Raw genomic sequence first — 24,826 nt, 5'->3', positions numbered from 1 at the left:
CGCTCTACCACTTGAGCTATAGCACCACTTCTGGTTTTCTGGTGGTTATTGGAGATAGGAGTCTCACGGTCTCTCCTGCCCGGGCTGGCTTTGAATCTCGATTCTCAGATCTCAGACTCCTGAGTAGCTAGGATTACAGACGTGAGCCACCAGTGCCTGGCTTCAAACCTCAACATTGATAAACTCATAGCATGCGAACAGCAGAACTGGCATTCTGTTTCACAGACAGAGAAACTGACATTCACAATGATTTGCCCGGGCACACGGGCGAGCTCTGGGATTTGGAGGCAGGTCTGGAAAACGGCCAGTAGCTAGACTTACATGTGTCAGGGGTGCCAGGGAGCTTGGGGAGCTCCCCTCCTGGAATGGAACCTCTGGCAGCACGTGGGCTGGGGCTGGTGAGACAGGACACTGGAATACTAGGGAGCCCTGCCTGACGCTGCCTCCCCGCCCCCACCCCCAGGAGCTTTTCGGAGCTGTACACGCTGTCTCTGCAGGAGCCCAGCCGGCGGGGGGCCTCGGAGCCCACGCAGGATGAGACCCCAGAGGTGGTCCTGCTGTCCCACACAAAGCAGCTGCTACACCTGTGCCTGCAAGATGGCAGCTGCCCTTCAGGGCCCGGGGAACTGCCTGAGGAGAGAACCGAGTTCTTGCGCTGCCAGAGCTCACCGTCTCCGCGCAGGTGCGCTGTCTCCCCTGGCTGGCGGGGCCGGGACACACAGGGGGGGAAGCAGCAGTGCGAGCCGCCCGCTCTCCCCAGCTCCCTGTCAGATGAGGCGCCAGTCCTGCCCAACACTACCCCGGACCTCCTCCTGGCTGCCACAGCCAAAGCCCCCGCAGCCCCCAGTGCTGGCAGGAACACACCCCCCTCCCAGGTGAGCAGGGCCCGGGGGCTCTGGAAGCTGGCAGCAGGGGAACGTGGGTGGCGCCACTCTACCCCCTGCCCCGCCCCTAGGACCCGCCAGGCAGCTCTCGCCGCCATGAAGACCAGGAGCAGGCGGCCCCAGAGCTGCGGGCCTCCTTCCTGCCACGGACCTTGTCTCTACGCAACTCCATCAGCAAGAGTGAGTCGGGAGGCAGGGGGCTCGGGAGGGCGGGTCCGAGGATCGCCCCTCCCCCGGTGACCCGCCTCTCCTCTGGCCACAGTCATGTCGGAGGCCAGCAGCGAAACCCTGGAGGACGAGTGGCAGTCCATCTCAGAGATCGCCTCCACCTGCAACACCATTCTAGAGTCACTGTCCCGAGAGGGTGAGGCGCCCCCTCCCCCAGGCACTGGGGACAGGAGCGGGGCTGGGGCTCGGTTTCCCTGGCAGCCCCTCCCACACCACCCCTGTTCCACAGGACAGCCCGTGCCGGACAGCAGAGACCCCCAGGGAACCCCTAAGTCTGATGCTGAGTAAGGCACCCCCCACGCTCATCGCCCACCCCCATGCCTGTGTGGCCACCCGAAAATAGGGGTGGGGGCCCTGATATTCAAGGCTGCCTGGGAGCCCACCCTGCTTGCTCCCCGCTGAGCTCCGCTCTTCCTCCGGTAGGCCAGAGCCCGGGAGCCTGTCGGAGAAGGTCTCGCACCTCGAGTCCATGCTGAGGAAGCTGCAGGAGGACCTGCAGAAGGTGAGGGAGTTCGGCAGGGAGTCTCAGGGCCGCCGGGGAAGGGGACGGGACGGGACGGCCGCCCTAACCCCCGCCTGTCCCCAGGAGAAGGCAGACCGGGCCGCCCTGGAGGAGGAGGTGAGGAGCCTCCGCCACAACAACCAGCGGCTGCTGGCCCAGTCCGAGAGTGCGGCCGCACGCCTCCTCCTGGCCTCCGAGCCGCGGGGCGCGCCTGCCACCGACCTGGCCTGACGCGGACTGCCCGGCTCTTGTCAGGATCCCTGGGCCACACAGGCGGCCCTGGGCCTCAGGACCTCTCCGCGCCATGGCGCGTGCTCGCGCTGCCCGCGCACTCCCCAGCCCATTTGGTGGTGAAGCGCTCTCACCTGCCCCATGTGTAAATAGTCTACGGAGAAAAAGGGACAGCAGGGAATAAAGAAGTTTGTTCTTGTGTTCATGACACTTAGCAGAATTTGCCCACAAGCCACACCCAATTCAAGCCACTTAGAACTCGTGTGTGTGTGTGTGTGTGTGTGTGTGTGTGAGAGAGAGAGAGAGAGAGAGACCTGGGTATTGTCCCTTAGCTTTTTTGCTCAAGACTGGTGCTCTGCCACTTAAATCACATCTCTGTTTCCAGCTTTCTGCTGGTGGATTGAAGACAAACACAAGCCAGGTGCCGGTGCTCACGCCTGTAACCCTAGCTAATTAAGAGGCTGAGATCTGAGGATCGTAATTCAAAGCTAGCCCAGGCAGGACTCTTATTTCCAATAAACTATCAAAAAAGCAGGGAAGGGAGTTGTGGCTCAAGTGGTAGAGCTCTAGCCTTCAGAAAAAGTTCAAGGACAGTAACCAAGCCCTTAGTTCAAGCCCCAGGGCTGACACAAATAAGTTTTCGATTGTCTTCAGAAACAGGTGGCCATATCTAGGGATATCTCCCAGCCCTGGAAACAAACTTGAGGGGCTGAGGTCAGAGATGGGAAAGCAGGGTGAACCTCGAGGGACAGGAAAAGATGGAGTTTTTAGGGGGTCAAGGACAGCCTAGCTATGCCTCATGATACCTTGTCTCCCAAGACAGGCTTCCTTGCTTGCTTTCGTGCCATTACTTGGGTTTGAACTCAGGGTCTGCAGCTCTTTGCTTAGCAATTTTTGCTCAAGGCTGGTACTGTATCATTTGAGACACACAGCTCCACTTCTAGATTTCTGCTGGTTAATTGAAGATAAGAGTCTCTGATTTGGGGCTGGGGAAGGTGGCTCAGTGGTAGAGCGCTTGCCTTGCATGCCTGAGGCCCTGGGTTCGATTCCTCAGCACCACCTAAGCAAAAATAAAAGCTGGAAGTGGTGCTGTGGCTCAAGTGGTAGAGCGCTAGCCTTGAGCTGAAGAGCTGAGGGACAGCGCCCAGGCCCAGGCTTCAGGCCCCATGAAAAAAGTCTTATTTGTTTGTTGTGGCTGGCTTCAAACCTCAGTCCTCAGATCTCAGCTTCCTGAGTCACTAGGGATTAAAAAACATGAGCCACTGGCGCTCAGCCAGGCCTCCATTCTCCAGACAAAGAGCTCCTGAACCTGGTATTTCTTTGGCCAGGCAACTGAGCTTGCAGGCTCCAATTCAAGGATGGCAGCTTCTCTGTTCTATGTCCCAGAGGACCCCCTTCTTGGCTCACTGGCTCATGACGCCCTCTGTACACCAGGCTGGGCTTTTCCTGTGAGTGGCATCATCAGGTTCAAACTTGGACTTTTATCTAAACCCTTTGTTTTGTAATCTGAGTCCCAGCCAAAGCACTGACTTGCTCAGAATCACATGCTTCACCCAGCCCTTGCTCCTGACTGGCTTATTCTGAGAAGCTTGTTCTGAGACGTAGGCCCTGAACCTGTTAACTTAGGTTCTGGCAGGATGTTATAGGCTCAGTAGCCTATACTGTGAGTGAGTATGAAAAGAGATATGAAGGCTGAGTTGCTGTTTTTGTGTGTGTGTATGGTTTTATTTGTTGTTGTTGTTGTTTTGTTGCCAATCCTGGGGCTTAAAGTCAGGGCCTGAGCACTGTGCCTGAACCTCTCTGTGCTCAAGGCTGCCTCTCTACCACTTGAGCCACAGTGCCACTTTGGCCTTTTCTGTTGATGTGGTACTGAGGAGTAGAATCCAGGGTTTCATGCATGCTAGGCAAGCACTCTACCACTAAGCCCCACATTCCCAGTCCTGTTTTTTGTTTTGTTTTGAATTTCCCCAGTCTTAGTGCTTGAACTCAGGGCCTGGGCAAGTCCCTGAGCTTCTTTTGCTCAAGGCTAGCCCTCTACCACTTGAGCTACAACACCACTTTGGTCTTTTCTGTTTATGTGGTTCTGAGGAATGGAACCCAGGGCTTCATGCATGCTAGGCAAGCACTCTACCACTGAGCCACATTTCCAGCCCTGAAGGCTGAGTTTTGAGGTTGAGTAAGAGTTCACCTGAGAGAGATGTTAAAGGTACCCCAGTAGGGCCAGTCTAAGGCCTAATGAACTAGAGTTAGGCACATGCAGAACCCAGGGTGGAAGAGGCCAGAACTGGATGGAAAGGGTTGTGATGGGTGCAGTAGGAATCCCAGATCAACAATTCCTGGGACTTTTCCTGGATGGAGACTACAGTGAGCAGCCTTCAAGGGCAGTGTGGATGGCTCTGGTCACTCAAGGGGTGTGTCTGCACAGACCTAGATCTGACCATGTGGTTGATACATTATTCAAAGGGAGAGGGGTTCCAGAGGTTACCACAGGACACTGAGAAAGAAGAGCAAGCAGAACCTAAGCTGGAGGATCTGGATCCCTAGTGACTGGGGTCCTTATGGCTTCAGGGAAGCCAGGAAGGAAGAAAGCTATAGCAGCAGTGCTGAAGGGAGGTAGTGGTGGTGACTTAAACCAGTGCTGATGACTCATACCTGTAATCCGAGCTACTCAGGAGGCTGAAATCTGAGGATCATGTCTCAGCCTGAGCAGGAAAATCCACCAGACTTGTATCTCCAATTGTCTACCAGAAGGCCAGAAGTGGAGCTGTGGTTCATGTGGTAGAATGCTAGCCTTGAGCAAAAAAGAGCTCAGGGACAATGCCCAGGCCCTGCGTTCAAGCCCCAATATTGGCACACACACACACACAGTGGTAACAACGGGCAGAAGTAGGGACTGGGTGCACTTGTCGGGCAGAAGAGGGGGCTTCCACAGTGGGAGCCAGGTTTCTTTCTTGAGCCCTGCAAGGTGAGAGGACGTGGCTTGGACAGAAGAAGGAGGGGCAGGCTTGGGGAGGGCCTTGGACCAGGGTAGGTTTCTAGTGGAAGTATCTAGAAGGCTAGCCCGTGAAAGGTCTGGGCTGGAGACATGGCCTAGGGCCGGATGAGGCCTGAGCACGATGAGGTCACTCAGGGAGTGTGGGAAGGACCACGAGAGGGCTTCCGGGGGTCACTGGAGGTCACCGGAGGACACTGGGAAAGCCAAGAAGAGCCGGGCGGGCGCATCCTGGCGGGAGAATGGGCTCAGCACTTTCTCCACCTCCGGCTGGGACCCGCGCTCCAGGTTACAAGCCGCGCCGCAGGGCCCCGCCCCGAGGGCGGGACTCCGCCGGGGCTCCCCATTGGCCCGGGTCCTGTGGCCCACCCTGGACTCAGGCCCGACCCCTCCCGCGAGACCGACGTGGGACGCCTTCGGGCTGCCTTCTCTTCTCTCGCAGCCACCGTCCGGTGCGGCACCCGGGATCGGGCTCTTAGGGGCCTCGCTCACTTTTGCAGCAAATCCCAAGGATGTCCCGGGAGTCAATCAACACTCAGGCCTCGGCCCCGGGGTTTTCCCGAGGGCAATACGTGCCCCGCCCCCTCATGTTACCAGTGCGCATGCGCCATAGAGAGGCGCCCTCCCCCCCCCAGTGCGCATGTACATTGGGGAATGGCCGGCTCTAGGCTGGCAGTTCGCTGCTGCGCGTGCGCTGTGCGCTAGGTTGAAGCCGGAAGCATGGCCGACATCCAGCTTCAGCACCAAGGCGATGGCCGGGCCTTGGCCGAGGCCCCCTGAGGCAGTGGACTAGGATTTCAACGCTCCTCCCAGAACAGGGATCAGAGCTTTGATGGAATAAGCAGAGATCTCCCCCCCCACCCCAGCCCTTTCCCAGGCAGAAGTAAACCCCTTGGTCACCCAAGAAATGAATCCCAAACTTGTTTGGGCAGCGTTCCAGAGCGCTCACAGGCTGCCCCAATTGTTTGCTTCCCAGAATGGCTTCCAAAAGCTGGCTAGCTTTTCTGTGAGATCCACCCTTTGTTGACCTAAGACCTTGAACGAGTGTGAAGGCCTCTGTGAAGGATCTGAGAGGGCTCCATCCCGAGGCAGTACTGGGGGCCCTGCTTCAGCTGCCTGGTCCCCAAATTTGGACGGTAACTACAGGTGTCTTTCAGGGTTTCCCTGTTGATGGCATAGTAACTAGACTCCATCGCCTGTGTCCCGCACGACATGATGAGCCGAGTGAGCTCAGTGTTTGCTGAAAGACCACAAATCCCTGGCCAGCTTGGCAACATATTTATTAGTTCAGAATAGAAAGAGCGAGAGTCCAACTGCTTCGATTCTTCGGTTAAAGACTTGCTTCTTGGCTGAAGAGCTTCCAGCCTACTCTCCACTATTCTCATACAACTTGCCCTGCTATTAAGGCACTTGAGAAGAGGGGGAGCAGGGAAGTCTCCACACTCCCTTGGGGATCCTGGACTTCAGCCTTCGCTGAGCAAGGAAAGAGCTGGTACAGACCTACAGGGCAGGAAGGCCAGCCCCTCAAGTGCTGGTGTCAGGCAATGCCACACAGAGGCTGCAATAGGAGCATTATTTTAGCCCGTGGTGTAAATGAATTTGTGATGTGAGGAAGACACTTGATAATAAGGCTTAGTGGCCTTGGAGGCCATAGTTGCAGCTGCTCCTCTATTCAGGAGAGCGCTGTAAGCTGGAGGCTGTGGAAGGGGCCTCCAGAGTTCCCTACAGAGAAGGGAGCCCACCATCAAGACGGGAAGAGAGAGTAAGAGTCCTCCCCATTTCCAGAGAAGTTAATGCTTCTGCTTAAGCACCTCCAAAAAGGAGAGAGACACTGCCAAAGAATAAAATGTGCCGCCCCCAGATGCCACCCAAAGAAGGTGGGGGCAGTTGGAGCACACTCCCCAGAATCCACAGTGCTTTGGGGGGGGGGCTTCAGTCCCTGCAACCTGGTGCTCTGGGTAGGGCCGGCATCACCCTCTTAGGAGCTGATCTGACTCAAAAGGGCTGAGAAGTCCATGTCCACAATGGAGGGGAAGTCCTCATCACCTGAGAGGCCATTGGGGAGCCCTGAGGCCCCCAGTGGGTTAGGAGCTGGATCGTGGGGCCTCTGGGACCCGGTTACCAGGCGAGTGATAGCCTCAGGGTACTCCATCAGCATGGGCTCGGTCGTGGGGTGGGGCATGGATACACCCTGGTTCAGCAGCTGCTGAAACTCCGAGTTGTCAACAGATGCCAGGTCTGTGAATACAGCTGGGTCTGTGCTGTTGCCAAGCAAGGCCCCCAGGTCTTCATCAGCATCGAACTGCAGTTGTAGCAGGGCCTCCGACAGTGTGCCTTCCCCAGCCTGGGTGGTCTTTGGGGCAGGTGGGACCACAGACTGGGGAGGGCCTGGGGGGAGGCTTGGCACGGGGGCTGGGGCCTGGCCCAGAGCTGATGCCATGGCTGATGTAGGGGCCAGAGTCTGGGCCAGGACTTGGGTAGGGGCAGGTGCCAAAGCTGAGGCCTGGTTTGGGATCTGCCCTGAAGGTAACAGCATGGGGGAAAACTCATCAAAGTTGATGGTACTGAGGGATGGTGGAAAGGCGTAAGGCTGGGGGGCTGGAGGAGAGACAAAGAGACTGGGATCAGAGACAGCACGAGAAACCCACCCCATCCTCTGTACCCCACACCCTCGCAACAGTGCTCAGGATGAACCCCTCCCTTTGCAGTCACTACCAACACAGTAGCTCCTTCCACTTACTCAATCTGCCCTGGCTTGCTGAATCTGCTTCCAGCCCTTGACCTAAGCCCACCAATTCCCTTAAAGCTCTTTTCTAAGTGGGCCCAATCTGTGGCACGCTCAGGGAGACTGCTCCCTGCAGTGGGTGCTTGTCACTGTTTGAGCCATCCACCAGCACGTACTTCTTGCTACGTTAGCAGTGCTTTGTTTTTTTGCTTTCCTAATTCATTTGAGAGCTTGAAGTAGCTATCCCAGTTCTGCATCTGTATCTTGAGGAAGACAAATCTGGTTGCCAGCGGCTCATGCCTGTAACCCAAGCTAACCAGAAAGTTGAGATCTGAGGATCTTGGTTCAAAGCTAGCCCAAGCAGGGAAGTCCATGAGACTTATCTCCTATGAACCATCAAAAAGCCAGAAGTGGAGCAGTGGTGCAAATGACTCAGGACCAGCCTTGAGTAAAAAAGCTAAGGAACAGCACTCAGGCCCGAAGTTCAAGCCTGTTAGTGGCGTGCGCGCGCGCACACACACACACACACGCACACACACACACACACACAAAGATGTGCTAGTTGCTGGTGGCTGATGCCTGTAATTCTAGCTACTCAGGAGTCTGAGATCTGAGAGTCATAGTTCAAAGCCAGCCTGGAAAGGAAGATCTATGAGACTTTTATCTCTAATTAAGCACCAAAAAAGCCAGAAGAAGGGCTGTGGCTCAAGTGGTAGAGCACTAGCCTTGAGCAAAAAAGCTCAGGGACAGTACCCAGGCCCTGAGATCAAGCTCCTGGACTAGTACAAAAAAAAACACAAACAATCCAATTCAGGTTTTAACTACTGCAATGGTCCTCAGACTTCCATGGACAGGAAGTTGCTGGTCCTGCACCACACTTCCAAAATCTCCATTCTGAGCCAGGACCCAAGAATCCACGCCACGTGCACTGCTCCCCGATGAGCCTGACTAGCGCTAGACGCCTGTGGTGAGGCGATGCCTCAGCTCATTGCTGCCACAGAACGTGCCCCAGCTTCAGCTTGAGGAAATGTGAGCCACTGCTCCAGGGAGACCAAAGAAAATCTTTACCTGGCTTTGGGACAGTTGAGTTTCGGGAAGGCACAGCAATGCGCCGGGGTGAAGGCCTGGGATCAGTAGGTCCTGCGGGGCAAGGGCTGGGTTAGCTCTCAGCCCCTAAGGTTGTCCCAGTCCTGCTCCCGGCCTCTCTCCAGGGCTCTCCCTACCCCCGCCTCACCACTGAAAGGACTCTTCTTCATGATGCTCTTGAAGGTTTCGTATGTCCTTTTGCGTTTCTCCTCAATCCGATGGCGATCATCTGGGAAAGTAACAGGGAGAGTGGGGCTGGTGCTCCTCAGCCAGGCCCTGGTGCTCCCCAAAGACACCCATACTTCCGACCAATTGCTGGAGATGTAGCATCGAAGCTCAGCAGTTCCAACACTCCGTGGCTGTCCGAGAAAGCTTTGTTGGCTGAATATCCCCCTGGAGGGCCCTGGGTGGAGCCAAGCTCAGGAGCCCGGTTCTGGGGGGGACACTCTCCAATTGCTAAAGGCTTGACACTTTAGTGACAGTAACAGCACTGGAAGTGTGATCTGGGGGCTGAATTAGAGGTGGCTGTGGAAGGATTGGTGTGAGCCACCCACATGGATGTCGCCTGGAAAATGCACTTCTAGGTGTTTCTCTATGGTAAAAGCCACCTCCTCTGTGTTCTGACTCCTACAGATGTGCTCCCAGGGCACTCTGCACCTACCTCCATTTGCCTGTCATTCTTTTTTTGTCAGTTGTGGGGCTTGAGCTCTGGGCTTGGGCACTGTCCTTGGGCTCTTCAGCTCAAGGTGAGCACTCTACCGCTTGAGCCACAGCGCCACTTCCGGTTTTCTAGTGGTTTATTGGAGATAAGAATCTCATGGACTTTCCTGCTCGGGCTGGCTTTGAACTGCAATCCTCAGATCCTCCTCCTCCTGAGTAGCTAGGATTACAGGCGTGAGCCATCAGCACCCAGCAATTTGCCCGCCATTCTTGAACTAAGGATGTGACTTGCATGGCTGTGTGGTGACTGAGTTTGTGAAGGGCAAGGAATCTGGCTCAGTCATCTTTGTATTTACAGAATCTGGCATACACGGGCTGGGAAGATGGCTCAGTGGTGGAGTGCTTGCCTTGCATGCCTGAGGCCCTGGGTTCGATTCCTCAGCACCACATAAGAAGAAAAAGCTGGAAGTGGCGCTGTGGCTCAAGTGGTAGAGTGCTAGCCTTGAGCTGAAGAGCTCAGGGACAGCGCCCAGGCCCAGAGTTCAGGCTCTACAACCAACAACAACAAAAAAAAGAATCTGGCATACACCTGCCACCACACAAGCATATAAAGCTTAACCAAAACATAGCTGGCTTGAATGGCAGAGACAAGAGACACCAATGGGATGTGTTAAAAACTGTTTAAAAATGGGTGATAAGAATTATGGAGGTGGGCTGGGAGGGTGACTCAATGGTAGAGTGCTAGCCTTGAGCTGAAGAGCTGAGGGACAACACCCAGGCCCAGAGTTCAGGCCCCATAACAGGCAAAAAAAAAAAAAAAAAAAAAATTCTGGAGGGCTGGGAAGGTGGTTCAGTGGTAGAGTGCTTGCCTCACATGTATGAAGCCCTGGGGTTAGTCTTGAGCAAAACAGGGATAGTACCCAAGTCTTGAGTTCCAGCCCCAGGATTGGCAAAAAAAAAAGAAAGAAAGAAGGAAGGAAGGAAGGAAGGAAAGAAAGAAAGAAAGAAAGAAAAGAAAAGAATTATGGAGCCAGGTGGCTGAAATATGAGGACTGTGGTTCAAAGCCAACCTGGGCAGGAAAGTCCATGAGACTCTTATCTCCAATGAACCACCAGAAAACTGGAAGTGGTGCTGTGGCTCAAAGAAGTAGAATGCTAGCCTTGAGCAAAAACACTCACAGACAGAGTCCAGGCCCATGACCACCACTACCAACAACAACAAAAAATTATGTAGAAGTATTTGCTCAAAGTACATCATACACATGTATGGAAGTAGCACAGTGAAATCCCTTTATGTTAACATAAACTAATAAAAAAAGAGAGAGGAAAAAAAGACACACAGCACAGTAACAGATCTGTGGAGCCAGGGACCTGTGATTAGATGCCTTGTCCCCACTGATAAAGGAGCATAGACCAGTCTCAGTCCTCAAAAAAGTAGGGAGCTTAAAATTATTTTGCAGAAACTCTTGGAACAGGGGCAGATGTAGTTAATAACCTTACTCAGAGTAAGCTTTGAGTGTCACTATTTTAAATGAGGTATGAAATGGGTTCTGGGGAGACACGTGTCAGAGATGGGGCCCCTGAGAAATGCAGTTTGATGAATTCACCATTATAGGAACCTCAGGATGTGACCAAGATGTTATGTGGGGCTGACATGGTAACGACTGTACAGTATAAATCCCAAGTTCTGCCCCCACTTGTTGGTGGAGGCCACGGGAGTGGGCTGCAGCCTCCCCCGCTGTGTACCTGTGTCTGGCAGGTACTGGAACTCCATGGGCTCACTGAGCTCGCGATCAGAAGGCCTCCGCAGCTGCATGGAAACACGCACAGGTGCCTGCAGGCTGGGGTCTGCGTAGGGAGGGGTCCGGAATACAATGGCCACTTGCCGGTGCACATCAGCTTGAGAAAAGGAGCCTCGGGCCTCCCAGCCAGGTCCCGTGAAATAGACCTCAATGTCCTCTGCAGGAGATGGGCAGCAGGTCAGTCAGGCATTGAAACCTCCCAAACCTGCTGCCCCAACCTCCGGCGCTTGTCTCCAGAGACTTCACCCTGCTGTCCAAGACACCAGGGTGCGGGGGGCACCAGAAGCCAGCCACATGGCACTCACCACCTCTGCTCAGCTTGCCCTCACCGCTCAGTCCAAAGAGTCCAGTCCTGCCCCTCGAGTGTACCTTTCTGCACCTTGTCACACAGCAGGAAGATCTCATCCCCGCCCAGGCAGCTCCCAGAGTTTCGGTTCACTCGGCAGATTTTCAGCTCTGCAGTGTTGGGGGCGCCTGAGGGTGTGACAATCAGGAAGGAAGCCCTGAGCCACCACAAGTCCCCAGGGTGGCCTGCTGGAGTCGCAACAGCCCAGCCCAGCGTCAAGATTACCCAAAGCTTGCCAACCTCACCTCCGTGCTCAAAGTCAGACTATTCCAGTTGCTCCTAGAACCCAACCAATGCAGCAACTAGTTCACCTGCTAGGTTCAGTGCTCAGTAGGACTCCAGGCCAGGGGAAGACAACAGTGATGAACACCTAAGCATCAATGTCCTTGTGGTGGGAATTAGCTGGTCCCGCTTTCTCTTTCTCCACCCAACCCAAGCATAGGTTCAGGATCTGGTTTATCCCCATCTTGGCAACAAGTTCTCCGCCCCCCTCCAGTTTATCTTGGTTTCCTGTCTTTGGGGCTCGAGAGCCCTTTTATTTTCATTCGTCCTGCTGGTTACTGAAAGACTGCGATTGGTCAATGTCAGCTCAGTTCACCTGGAAGTTCCTAGGAACCTCTGTCATTGCAATGTTATTGTCTAGCATGGCCGGTTCCGGGGAGTCCACTTCCTAGAGTCATTAGCACAGATCCTGGCATGCCACCCTCTGGGCACATGATATGCAAAACATCTGATTCCCAGCACACTCCCAGACAGCCTGGGAGCGACACTTGGGGGGCACTTCTGGGTCTTCCCCTGTCCTCAACCAGCACCATGGGCACAACGAGGGGATGAACGTGCTGGACAACTGCACAAAGCCCCTTTCACAGGCCACACCCACCTCAGCCCCCTCCTCCTACCCAGGTCCACCCTCTGGCCCCTTCCCTAGGCAACCTGGCCACTCACGGTTGTCAAAGATAGGATGAGAGAGGACAGGCGGCAGGCGGAGTGGCCTGCCGGATGGGTCTCGGACTGTCACCTGGAAGCAGAGCCGCACGGCATTGAGGTCATAGTCCCCACGCTGCTCTTCTATGGGAACTGCCAGAAGAGCAGATGGGGTTAGGGAGGGGCAGAGGGAAGGGATGAAGGAGGGCAGGGAGCTCTGGCTGTTTGAGGGCGGGTGTGACAGAAGGCCTGGGAGGAGGAGGAAGACCAGGTTCTGGTCCCATTGCTGACTCCACTGTGACCCAGAATGTCACTCCGCATCTCTGGGCCTGTGTGTCAGTGGTAAAATGGGAGCGTGGCAGGTATGGGAGGGAAGAGTCCATCTATACTGTGAGTCTTGGCATTGAGGGACAGGCATGACAGACAGCCAGGGGAAGATGGCGGCGGTGGGGGTGGGGCGCAGGCTCCAGGCCTTTTCTCCCCTGCCCCTCACCTTGGAAGGGGTTGTTGTTCGTCTGGATGCGCTGGCTGATGGCCTGTTCCAGGTCCCGCTTCTTCACACACTGGATACCCAGGTTCTGGAAGCTGAAGTAACCCCCCACCCCAAAAAAAAATTACTTCCCTGTCTCAGCAGGGCCCAGATGGCCGCTCCTCACCTGCTGGGGTGCTCCACAGCCTTCAAAGGCTTTCTTGTCCTTCACTTTGGGGACAAGACACCCTCCCCCCACCCCAGGCTCCCCATTCTTGGCCACAGGGGCTTCTTCCCCATTCCCTAATCAGACTAAACTCACTCCTACTTCAAAGTCATTGTTCCTTTGGTTTGGAATGCTTTTCCATGCATCTCTATTCTTTCTCACCAAGTCTTAGAAAAAAGGTCTTCTCTGATTTCTCAATCCAAAAGAATGAGACCAGCTCCCCAGCCTTGGGTTAGTTATCCTTTCAACCTGTTACCCTGATTTCTTTTTTCTTTATTTTCTATTATTTTTCTTTATTTTGGGGGGCTTGAACTCAGGGCCTGGGCACTGGCCCTGAGCTGCTTTTGCTCAAGTCTAGCACTCTATTACTTGACCCACAGCATCACTCCTGGCTTTTTTGGTGTATGTGGTACTGAGGAATTGAATCCAGGACTTCATGCATGCTAGGCAAGCACTCTATCACTAAGCCACATTCCCACTTCCTACCCTGTTTTCTTTTTACTAGTGAAATCATTATTCTCAAGGAGTCTTGTCTATTTATTTGTGTAATTAATTCTTGTCAACAGGTAGTTCATTAGTTACAAAGTCCATCAGTTCAATAGATATATTCACAGATTGATTTCAAGACAAAGAATTCAGCTTGCAGAGCTGGGCAGAACAAGGAGAGAGAAATTTGACTTTATGCCCAGAGAGGAGAAACTTTGTAACCACTCCCCAGCCCTCTGCCTCCAGTCCCCTCCCCTGACCTCCCCACCTCAGGCCTGCAGGACGCTCACCTGTGGATGCTCCGATCAGGGCAGAGCTCAGCCTCATAGAAGCCATCATGGCAGTCCTTCCCCACGAGCTCATGAGGGTGAGGCCGGTGTGGAGGATCCTTGGTGACCAGGGAGATGCGAACTGTCCCTGGTCCTGTGTAGCCATTGATCTGTCCAAAGTACAGAGTATTCTAGAAGGCCAGCAATCCCAAACCTGGCTCTCGGACACGGGGGATGGGGGGATGGATGTAAAGCAGCCTGAGAGGCAAGTGGCCTGGGGCTCCTGGGGTCCCTCCCATTCCATCCGTGCTCCCACCCATCCCTGGGGGTCAGTGCTGACCTTGATAGTGGGGTGGGTCTTCGTGGTATCTGTGCTCCTCTCACCAGGGATGCTCCCCGCAGAGCGCCCTTCGCACTTGTAGCGGAAGCGCATGCCCCGCTGCTTGGGCTGCTCCATGATCTCCACATAAGGGCCAGAAGCCTGGGCTGGCTCTGCTGGAGGCACAGCCAGTGCCATCAGGGGCTGCCCCTGTGGTCCTGAACCCCAATAGCCCCTCCTCTGCTACTACCAAAGGCCCGTCCACTTACCTGAGGGGAAGATGAGGGGGAACAGGTCTGAAAGGGAAGGGAAAGACACTGTCAGTCCTTACAGGGTAAGGAGGGGCATCTGATGGAGCCGGGCTCCTCTAGGAGTCAGCACCCGCCTCTACAACCTGCGGTGAAACTAAGGGAGCAGCAGCCCCTGCTTCTCAAAGAAGAAGGGTTATGGAATGCCTACTCTGCAAAAGGAAACTGAGTCAGGGCAAGTTTCACTTTCATAAGGGGCACTGAAAAGAGGGCACTACCCCCCTCCCCCCCCCCGCGGAAAGCAGGCTCAGATATGTTCTCCCCTAACAAGGAAACGAACTCAGAACTGCCCCCCATGGGCCCTGGAGAGGGGAAAAGTGAGTCAGGGCTCACCCCACACTCCTACCCGGGGAGGTACTGCGCAACGCTCCCCCCTACACCGAGAGGGAAACTGAGTCAGACCCCTCGCTGCCCGCCCCGCCCCACGCCACCATCCGGCCGGCCGCTCCCTGCGCAGCACCTCGCGCGGCGCAGAAGGCGGCGTACGGGGGCCGCCACTGCCCCGCTCGCCCGGACACGGCTACCCCGTGGGGTTAGAGGGCGCCCTCACCGTCCATGGCCGGGGTCCCGGGGGCGGGGCCGGGGTCGCAGCTGAGCCCGCGGCGCGCGCTAGAGCGGAGCCATTCGCCAGAGGCGGAAATGCGCCGCGCGCGCCCGCCGCCGCGTCACTGCCCGGAATCCGGCCGCGCCTGCGCGCTGCGCCGCTGCCCGAGCCGCCGCGCGCGGGGATCCGCAGCCAGTGCGCGCCGCGCGGAGGACGGAGAGGCCGCGCGCGCCGCCGCCGGGAGCCGGGGAGCCGGGGCCGGGGAGCCGGGACCGGAGCGCACCGCGCCGGCGACCAAAGCGCTCCCGCCTGGAGGCCGCTCCTGCCGCTCAGCTTGTTCTTGGGTCTCGCCCCGCCTGGAGGGCGGGCCGGCGATTACTCACTCTGTTTTTAGGGGATTTCGGGTCCCCCCCCCCGCGCGGAACGGAGGAGTGTGGTGATGTCACCCCGGGCCGGGTCTGGAGCCGAGCCAGGGCTGCTTGCCCTGCAGCCGCCCGCCCCGCACGGGGAAAGGCCCGGGCCTGCTGCGCCCGCGAAGGCCGGTGGTGGACGGCACCCGGATAGCCCACGAGGCGCCGTCTGGTGCCGAGGTACAGGGCCACGATCGCCGCCGCGCGCGACCGGGCTCGGGGCTGTCACCTGCCCCGCTAAACTCCGGCCTTCGGGGGCGCCCACGAGTAAACCCCGAGCTTCCTCCCTGCCACTTTGGGGGAGTGTGGCCCTAAAGATCCCAGTCCCCCGGGGGTCACGCTAAGTGCCCGGCTCCTCGGGCTGAGCGCGCGTGTGCGCCCCACGCAGCTTCCTCCCGGGCGGCCCCGGGAGTCTTCTCCACTTGGAGACTTAGGTTCTCTCAATTCAAATTAGGAAATGGTGTGGGATTGGAAAAGATTAGAAATTCTGACTTGCTTTCCCAATCTCTGACAAAACAGGAAGGGAAAAGTGAAAATAGTTACCGCCCCTCCCACTCGTTTCAGTTTCTCCCTTGGCTGGCCCTGACTAGGAAAGGCAGTTTTACTGTTTTGGGGAGGCGGACTTCCAGTCGACCGAATGGATTAGTTATAATCTCTAGTTAATGACACACAATAATCATCGATCCATGTATGAACCTCATTTTAAAATTGACATGTTTATAACTTAATACCATGAATACTCATTGCAAAGTCGAGTTTTATCCCTTGAAGGGACAGATATAAAACCACATTCATCTACATTTTTTTCACCTATTTGTTCCTTATCCGCGTGTCCTGGATACCACCGGCCAGAATTCTGTTTTTGTTATTGTTGTTAGTTCTTGTGTTGTGCTGGTCTTGGGCTTCAACTCTGAGCCTGGGTACAGTCCCCAAACTTTTTTGCTCAAGGCTGGAACTCTACCACTTGAGCCACACCCCCACTACTGTTTTGTTTTGTTGGTCATGGGGCCTGGGCGCTTTCCTGGTGCCAAGGCCAGTGCTCTTAAGGCTTGAGCCACAGCACCACTTCTGCTTTCCTAGTGGTTTATTAATGATAAGAGTCTCACAGAGTTTCCTGTCTGGGCTGATTTTGAACCTTGATTCTCAGATCTCAGCCTCCGGAATAGCTATGATTACAGGTGTGAGCCACTGGCACCGGGCCTCACTACTGTTTTTTTGGTGGTTAATTGGAGATAAGTCTTATGAGCCACCAGCACCTGGCTGGAAGAATGTATTTCAAAGAAAAAAATTACACATCTTTACATGCCTATAAAATATACTGTTTAACTGGGTGTTAGTGGCTCATGCCTGTAATCCTAGCTACTCAGGACGCTGACATCTGAGGATCATACACGGTTCAAAGCCAGCCTGAGCAGGAGAGTGGATGAGACTTATCTCCAATTTAACCACCACAAAACCAGAAGTGAGGCTGTAGCTCCAAAGTGGTACAGCACTAGCCTTGTGCACAAAAGCTCAGATACAGTATCCAGGCCCTAAGTACAAGCCCCCTGACCCACCAAAAACAAAACATACTGTTTGGCTTTATCTTTGAACTTTTGTGTGTGTGTGTGTGTTTGGTCGGTCGTGGGACTGAACTCAGCCTGGGCGCTGTCCTTCAAGCTCTTCAGCTCAAGGCTAGCACTCTACCACTTAAGCCACAGCACCACTTCCGGCTTTTTTCTGCTTATGTGGTGCTGAAGAATCGAACCCAGGGCCTCAGGCATGCAAGGCAAGCGCTCTACCACTGAGCCACCTTCCCAGCCCCTATCTTTGAACTTTTATGAAGGGAATAGTTTATTATTGTCCTTGTATATACTTCCTTTTTGCATTAAACTAGTAAGGTTCATTCAACTCAGTTTTATTCACTTTTCCTTGCTCGATATTCTTTTTGTTGTGTTACTATACCACAGTTTATTAATCTCTTTGCCTTAAGGATGGAAATAGGATTTCCTGTTTTTTTTTTTTCTATTTCAAACTATGTTTCTTAAGAATATTCCTGGTGAATATCTCTGGTTGAACATGTATCCAAGAGTTTCTCTTGGGCATATACCTTAAAGTGATTTATTAGGGTATAGTATTTCCTCAGTTTCCAAAATTTTGCATTGGTTTTCCACCATTTTCAATTAGTGATCCAAAGTGATCATTTACACAAGCTGTGTGGCTCATGCTTATAATCCTAGCTAGCAGCTGGGATTAGTGGCTGAATTTTGGGAGGATATTGGATTGAGGCTAGGTGAGGCAGAAAAATGTCCTGAGACCCCTTCTCTAGAGAGCTGCATGTAGTGATGCACACCTATTATCTTAGCTGGACAGGAAGTATAACATAGATTGTGCCCAGGGGTCACACAGATAGGAAGTGAATATTGGTTTTTGTTTTGTGGTGCTCAGAATGGAAGTCAAGGTCTTGTGCATGCTAGGCAAGCCCTTATCACTGAGCCCCACATCTCCAGCCCCAATAATGTCTTTTCTATTTCCAATTGTGTGTGTGTGTGTGTGTGTGTGTTTGCTGGCCTTGGGGCTTAAACTCAGACCTGAGCACTGTCCCTGAACTTTTGTGCTCAAGGATAGTGCTCTACGTCTAGAGCTACAGCTCCACTTCCAGCTTTTTGTTGGTTAGAGATGAGTCTCTTGGACATGAAAGTCTCAACGACATAAGGCTTTCCTGGCTTTGAACTGTGATCCTAAGATCTCAACTTCTAGAGCAGCTGGGATTTCAGAAGTCAGCCACTGGTGCCCAGCCCCAATAGGTTTTGTAAATTAAATTTTTGATTAGCATCTATTAGTTTTACTCCATTGTAACATTTCCCTACATGCAGACAATGTACCCTTGTCAACCCCCTCTACCACTCTCCCTCAATCCCTGCTCTTGTCAATTTCAACTGATATCATTTTCCTATTTCCATATGTGCATGCATATTCATACTCTTTAGTCCTCCCCAACATCCCTCATCCTGCTAGTTCCTGCCTCCTATCCAATCCAAATTTTTTTTTTTTTTTTTTGGTCATGGGGCTTGAACCTGGGCACCGTCCCTCAGCTCTTCACCTCAAGGCAAGAACTCTACCACTTGAGCCACAGCACCACTTCCAGTTTTCTGGTGGTTAATTGGAGAGAAGAGTCTCACAGACTTTCCTGCTTGGGCTGGCTTTGAACCTCGATCCTCAGATTTGAGTCTCCTTAGTAGCTAGGATTACAGGTGTGAGCCACAAGCACCTGGCTCAATTTTTTTTAAAATTATTTTTGTCGGACTGGGAAGGTGGCTCAGTGATAGAGCGCTTGCCTTGCAAGCCTGAGGCCCTGGGTTTGATTCCTCAGCAAAAAGAAAAAAAAAGAAAAAAGCCAGAAGTGGCGCTGTGGCTCAAAGTGGTAGATTGGTAGCCTTGGGCTGAAGAGCTGAGGGACAGCGCCCAGGCACAGAGTTCAAGCCCCATGACCAGACCCAACAAAATAAAAATTATTTTTGTCAGTTGTGGGGCTTGAATTCAGAGCCTGGGTGTTGTACCTGTTGGGGTTTTTTGTTTATTTTTTTGTTTATTGTTTTATTTTATTATTTTTTTGTGGGTTGTGGGGCTTGAACTCTGGGTCTAGGCGCTGTCCCTCAGCTCTTCAGCTCAAGGCTAGCACTCTACCACTTGAGCCAAAGTGCCACTTCCAGTTTTCTGGTGGTTTATTGGAGCTAAGAATCTCATGGAAGCCGGGCGCTGGTGGCTCACACCTGTAATCCTAGCCTCTCAGGAGGCTGAGATCTCAGGATCAGAGTTCAAAGCCAGTTTGGGTAGGAAACTCCGTGAGACTCTTACCTCCAATAAACCACTAGAAAACTAAAGTGGTGCTGTGGCTCAAGTGGTGGAGCGCTTGCCTTGAGTTGAAGAGCTGAGGGACAGCGCCCAGGCCGAGTTCAAGCCCCTTGACCGATAAAAGAAAATAAATAAGAATTTCACAGACATTCTTGCCTGGGCTGGCTTTGAACTGTGATCCCCAGATCTCAGCCTCCTGAGTAGCTAGGATTACAAGTGTGAGCCACTGATGCCTGGCAATTTTAGTTTTGTTTTGGGTTTTTTTTTTTTTTTTTGGTCCAGTCATGGGGCCTGAACTCTGGGCCTGGGCACTGTCCCTCAGCTCTTCAGCTCAAGGCTAGCGCTCTACCACTTGAGCCACAGTGCCACTTCCGTTTTTTTTCTTTTTTGCTTATGTGGTGCTGAGGAATTGAACCCAGGGTCTCATGCATGCAACACAAGCGCTCTACCACTGCATGCAACATGAGCGCTCTACCACTGAGCCACCTTCCCAGCCCTAGTTTTTTGTTTTATTTTGTTTATTTGGGTCCGGTCATGGGGCATGAACTCTGGGCCTGGGCACTCTCCCTCAGCTCTTCAGCTCAAGGCTAGCACTCTACCACTTGAGCCACAGCGCCACTTCCGGTTTTTTTCTTTTTGCTTATGTGGGGCCGAGGAATCGAACCCAGGGCCTCATGCATGCAAGGCAAGCGCTCTACCACTGAGCCACCTTCCCAGCCCATAATTTTTTGTTTTTTAAAGACTAGTGCTCTACCACTTACATTTACAGCTCCACTTTTGGTTTTCTGGTTAATTGCAGTTGTATCTCACCTACTTTGAATTTTGATCCTCAGATCTCAGCCTCCTGAGTAACTAGAAATACAAGTGTGAGCCACCAGGACCTGGCTACAATCCAACAGATTTTTGAAAGAATAGAGGAGAGAGAAAAGAAAGAGAGACATGGCACACAGATGTATGGGATACAAAATAAATATAAACATAAGCTGTTTTTTTTGTACTATAACAAACCATTACTAAGAATCACATGCACACAAAACAATAAAATTCCAAGATCAAGGCATTCCCTTTGCAGGGCTGACTAGCTCGGTTTCTGCAATTCTGCTTTAGGCTACAGTCTGTTTCTGAGTAGATCACTTGGTGGACACAGTCCTTGCATTTGACCAGATTTGAACAGAAAAATGGCCACTTGGCTGGGGGAAGAAGTAGATGAATGGTCGTGCTAGAGTTTAAGTCCTGGGTTTATATGCAGTGCTTGACACATGCTAGACATTTGCTCTACTACTTAAGTAATGCCTCAGCACTTTTGCATTTTGTCTGTATTTTGCTTATTAGATTAGGTCTAACTTTATTGAGGCTACCCTAAAATTCTTGATCCTCCTGGCTTCCCCTCCCAAATGCTGGAATTGTAGGCATGTCCTACCTCATATGGCTCTGAAATTCTCTATTAATATGGGCTGCTTTAGTTGTATATCAGTGGTTCACATCTGTAATCCTAGCTACTCAATAAGCTAAAATCTGAGGATCATGGTTCAAAACCAGCCCCAGCAGCAAAATTTATGAGACTCTTATCTTGAATTAACTACCACAAAAATTGAGAAGATTCAAAGGCACAAGTGAGTCTCCTAGCCCTGTGGTCTGATCCTCACCTATCTCTACTGCCTCAGCATCTCTTCTTCAGCCCAGACCTATGACCTCTTAAGGTTCCTTATGACCAGCTAGTGAAGAAAACTTTAGGCCTGGTTCATGGATGGGTTAGTTAATGGAGTGAACCAAAATGGACTGTTGCTATGCTCCAGCCCCTCTCACGTAAAAACCTGGTGAGGAAGAAATCTTTCCAGTAGGCAGAACTTCAGGTACCAGAACTGGTTATGGATGGACTCAGGAGGGACAAGGGCTGTAAATGGTTATTTGGAGGCTGAATCCTTACTCCATACTGTTCACAAGAAGTTCTTTCCTATTTCTTCTTAAGAGCCTGCCTTCACATGTTTGGCACTGGTTGTTTGTGAAGTTAAATATCAGACTGTGGGTCAGTTTGGCAACGCTTCCCTCCATGGACAGTTTTACTGCTTCTGATTCCTTTTTTTTTTTTTGCCTTGAGTGCACCGATAAGGGTGGGAAGTTTTAGAGCGAAGCATCAATGTTAGAGCTCATCTAGTCAGTCCTCCATGTGTGAGTCTGGCATCCAGACTGAACAAACCATGATCAAAAGTATTAGGATGTTGGGTGCTGATGCCTCACACCTGTAATCTTGGTTAGTCAGAAGACTGAGATCTGAGGATCAAGGTTCAAAGCCAGCCCAGGCAGGAAAGTCCGTGAGACTATTTATTTTAGTCTGTTGTGAGGCTTAAACTCAGAACCTGGGTGCAGTCCCTGAGCTCTTTTACTCAAAGGCTTAGCATTCTACCACTTTGAGCCACAGCCCCACTTCTGGTTTTTGAGTGGTTAATTGGGGATAAGAGTCTCGGGGAGCCAGGCACCAGTGGCTCATGCTTATTTATTTATTTATTTATTTTTGGGTCTGGTCGTGGGGCCTGTACTCTGGGCCTGGGCACTGTCCCTCAGCTCTTCAGCTCAAGGCTAGAGCTCTACCATTTGAGCCACAGCGCCACTTCCGGCTTTTTTGTTTTTGCTTATGTGGTGCTGAGGGATCAAACCCAGGGCCTCAGGCATACAAGGCAAGCACTCTGCCACTAAGCCACCTTCCCAGCCCTCATGCTTATAATACTAGCTACTCAGGAGGCTGAGATCTGAGGATCGCAGTTCAAAGCTAGCCCAGGCAGGAAAGTCCCCATGAGACTCTTAATCTTCAATTAACCACTCAAAAACCAGAAGTCCCTAGCATTGAGCTGAAGAGCTCAAGGACAGCACCGAGGTCCAGAATTAAAGCCCCGTGACCACCACCACCAACAACAACAAAAGTCTCCTGAGGACTTTTCTGCCCAGGCTGAATTCGAACCATGATCCTCAGATCTAAGCCTCCTGAGTAGTTAGGATTACAGGTGTGAGCCATAAGCATCCTGCTCTCTCTTTCTCTCTCCCTTTTTTTTTTAATTCTTTTTGCTGGTGCTGGTACTTGAACTGAGGGTCTGGGTGCTGTCCCTGAGCCTCTTTTTGCTTAAGGCTAGCACTATGACACTTGAGTCACAGCATCCCTTACGTCTTTTTCTGAGTAATTTATTGGTGATAAGACTCATGGGACTGGGAATGTGGCTTAGTGGCAGAGTGCTTGCATACTATGCATGAAACCCCGAGTTCAGTTCCTCAGTACCACATAAACAGAAAAAAACCAGAAGTCGTGCTGTGGCTCAAACGGTAGAGTACTAGCCTTGAGCAAAAGCAGTTCAGGTACAGCACTCTGGCTCTGAGTTCAAGCCCCAGGACAAACACACACACAAGAAATAAAATTAGGAAGATAGGCACTAGTGGATCATACCTGTAATCCTAGTTACTCAGGAGACTGTGATCTGAGGACAGTGGTTCCAAGTTAGCAGGAAACTCTGTGAGACTCTTCTCTCTGATTATATACTAAAAAGAAAAGAAATGGAGTTATGGCTCTAGTGGTAGAGCACTTAGTCTTGAGCAAAAATGCTCAAGGAAGGTCAAAGGCACCGGTGGCTCATGCCTGTAATCCTAGCTACTCAGGAGGCTGAGATCTGAGGATCACAGTTCAAAGCCAGGCCAGGCAGGAAAGTCTGTGAGACTCCTTTTTTTGGGGGGGAAGGGGGGTCTGGTCGTGGATCCTGAACTCTGGACCTGGGCGCTGTCCCTCAGCTCTTCAGCTCAAGGTTAGCACTCTACCACTTGAGCCACAGTGCCACTTCTGTCTTTTTTCTTTTTGCTTATGTGGTGCTGAGGAATCGAACCCAGGGCCTCATGCATGTAAGGCAAGCAGTCTACCACTGAGCCACCTTCCCAGCCCAAGTCTATGAGACTCTTACCTCCAATTAACCACTCAGAAAACTGGAAGTGGTACAGTGTCTCAAGTGGTAGAATGCTAGCTTTGAGCTGAAGAGTTGAGGGACAGTACCCAAGCTCAGAGTTCAAACCCCATGACTGACAAAAAAAAAATGCTCAAGGACAGTGTCCTGGCCCTGAGTTCAAGTCCCAGAATTAGCACAATACAAAAATATTAGGGCCGGGCCCCAGTGGCTCATGCCTGTAATCCTAAGTACTCAGAAGGCTGAGATCTGAGGATTGCAGTTCAAAGCCAGCCTGAGCAGGAAAGTCTTTGAGTCTCTTTATCTCCAATTAACCACCAGAAAACCGGAAATGGTGCTGTGGTTCAGTGGTAGAGTATTAGCCTTAGGCTGAAGAGCTGAGGGACAGCACCCAGGCCCAGAGTTCAAGTACCATAACCAATACATATATATACCTGTTTATATTAGGTAAAAATGACTTTTTCTTTTTTTTTTAATTTAATTTAATTTTATTTGTGAACATACTGTACAGAGGGGTTACAATTGCATGGGCAGGATAATACGTACATTTCTTACCAAGCATTGCAGCCTCCTCCTTTGTTTACCCTTCCCATCCCTTCCCAGCCTCCCCCCTCCCCCCATCCCAATCCTTCTCCTTCCCCACCCCCTTCCCCCCCCAACCCCCCTCCCCCCGCACCGACGTTGTAAAGCTCGTTTGGACATGACAACTTGTACTTCTCATTGTTGCATCAGATCCACCTGTATCCTTAAACAACTGGTTTTTCCCCATCTCCTCCACAAGTTATACTGACATCAAATATAGTGAAAGCAGGGGTTATACTGTGGGGGAGGGACATACAAAGCAACAAAGAGATAATCTTATAAATGCGTTAGAAACACATGTATGAAAGAAAAAACATTAAAATACATATCTAAGGGTTCATTTTCCTGACATCACATTATCTGACCTTTTCCGCTTGACTCGTACATATACTAGATATTGCAAATAAGGAAAACCATGGGACCTATGTTTCTTTGGGCCTGGCTTACTTCACTTAATATAATTTTTTCCAAGTTTTTCCATTTCCTAACAAATGGGGCAATGTCATTCTTTCTGATGGAGGCATAGAATGACTTTTTCTTATCATTATTCACCCCAACAGCACAGTAGAACAACTATCTACATAGCTTTTGCATTCTACTGGGTCTTTAAAATAACCCAAATTGACAGCACTATGTGCAAATACATTCCACTGGGGGGAAGGGGAAACTTAGCATCTGGAAATTCTGGAATCTGAGAAGGTCTGGGAGTCATCCCCCTGTGGATACTGAGGAACAGCTGTTATTTTAAAGCAACAATTTGTCACTGTTGATAAATGTACTGTTTCCACCAATGATCTGCTTTCATTAATAGAGTTGAAGTTAATAAAATAGTATAAACACTGACAATAAACAATGTAGACCGCTGGTTTATTGGAGGTTGTTGTATAGAAAAGAGCAGACTAGCCGGGCGCTGGTGGCTCACGCCTGTAATCCTAGCTACTCAGGAGGCTGACATCTGAGGATTGTGGTTCAAAGCCAGCCCGGGCAGGAGAGACCTTGAGACTCCGATCTCCAATAAACCACCAGAAAACCGGAAGTGGCGCTGTAGCTCAAGTGGTAGA

The 24,826-nt window shown here is 52.0% G+C and overlaps 2 protein-coding genes across 5 annotated transcripts in view; one reads left to right on the top strand and one right to left on the bottom strand.

Annotated features, from left to right (window-relative positions):
* Positions 1–2,028, top strand: part of Sipa1 (signal-induced proliferation-associated 1) — a 14,146-nt gene extending 12,118 nt beyond the window's left edge. The window contains exons 9-16 of the mRNA XM_013020898.1: positions 226–307; positions 464–682; positions 761–875; positions 956–1,064; positions 1,147–1,248; positions 1,342–1,396; positions 1,536–1,614; positions 1,699–2,028. Of these exons, the coding sequence (XP_012876352.1) occupies positions 226–307; positions 464–682; positions 761–875; positions 956–1,064; positions 1,147–1,248; positions 1,342–1,396; positions 1,536–1,614; positions 1,699–1,845 (908 nt within the window). The 3' untranslated portion in view covers positions 1,846–2,028. The remainder of the gene's footprint in view (positions 1–225; positions 308–463; positions 683–760; positions 876–955; positions 1,065–1,146; positions 1,249–1,341; positions 1,397–1,535; positions 1,615–1,698) is intronic.
* Positions 2,029–6,098: 4,070 nt separating this feature from the next.
* Positions 6,099–15,095, bottom strand: Rela (v-rel avian reticuloendotheliosis viral oncogene homolog A). Of its 4 annotated transcripts, none has more exons than XM_013021159.1 (11): positions 15,008–15,095; positions 14,419–14,445; positions 14,171–14,325; positions 13,852–14,000; positions 12,874–12,965; positions 12,402–12,533; positions 11,480–11,584; positions 11,055–11,267; positions 8,797–8,877; positions 8,631–8,702; positions 6,099–7,435 (listed from the first exon to the last, which is right to left on the bottom strand). In XM_013021159.1, exons 1-11 carry the CDS (start codon positions 15,012–15,014, stop codon positions 6,816–6,818), a joined length of 1,653 nt encoding a protein of 550 aa, XP_012876613.1. In that variant the 5' UTR covers positions 15,015–15,095; the 3' UTR covers positions 6,099–6,815. The 4 variants fall into 4 exon arrangements, with proteins under 4 accessions (XP_012876613.1, XP_012876614.1, XP_012876617.1 ...); XM_013021160.1 differs by having other exon boundaries at positions 14,171–14,322; XM_013021163.1 differs by lacking the exon at positions 15,008–15,095 and adding an exon at positions 14,918–14,949.
* Positions 15,096–24,826: the final 9,731 nt, after the last annotated feature.

This window comes from Dipodomys ordii, unplaced genomic scaffold (genome assembly GCF_000151885.1).
Source record: "Dipodomys ordii isolate 6190 unplaced genomic scaffold, Dord_2.0 Scaffold54, whole genome shotgun sequence".
Lineage (NCBI taxonomy): Eukaryota > Metazoa > Chordata > Mammalia > Rodentia > Heteromyidae > Dipodomys > Dipodomys ordii.
Note: the sequence above shows the minus strand (reverse complement) of the source record. Positions and strands in the feature narration are given on the sequence as shown.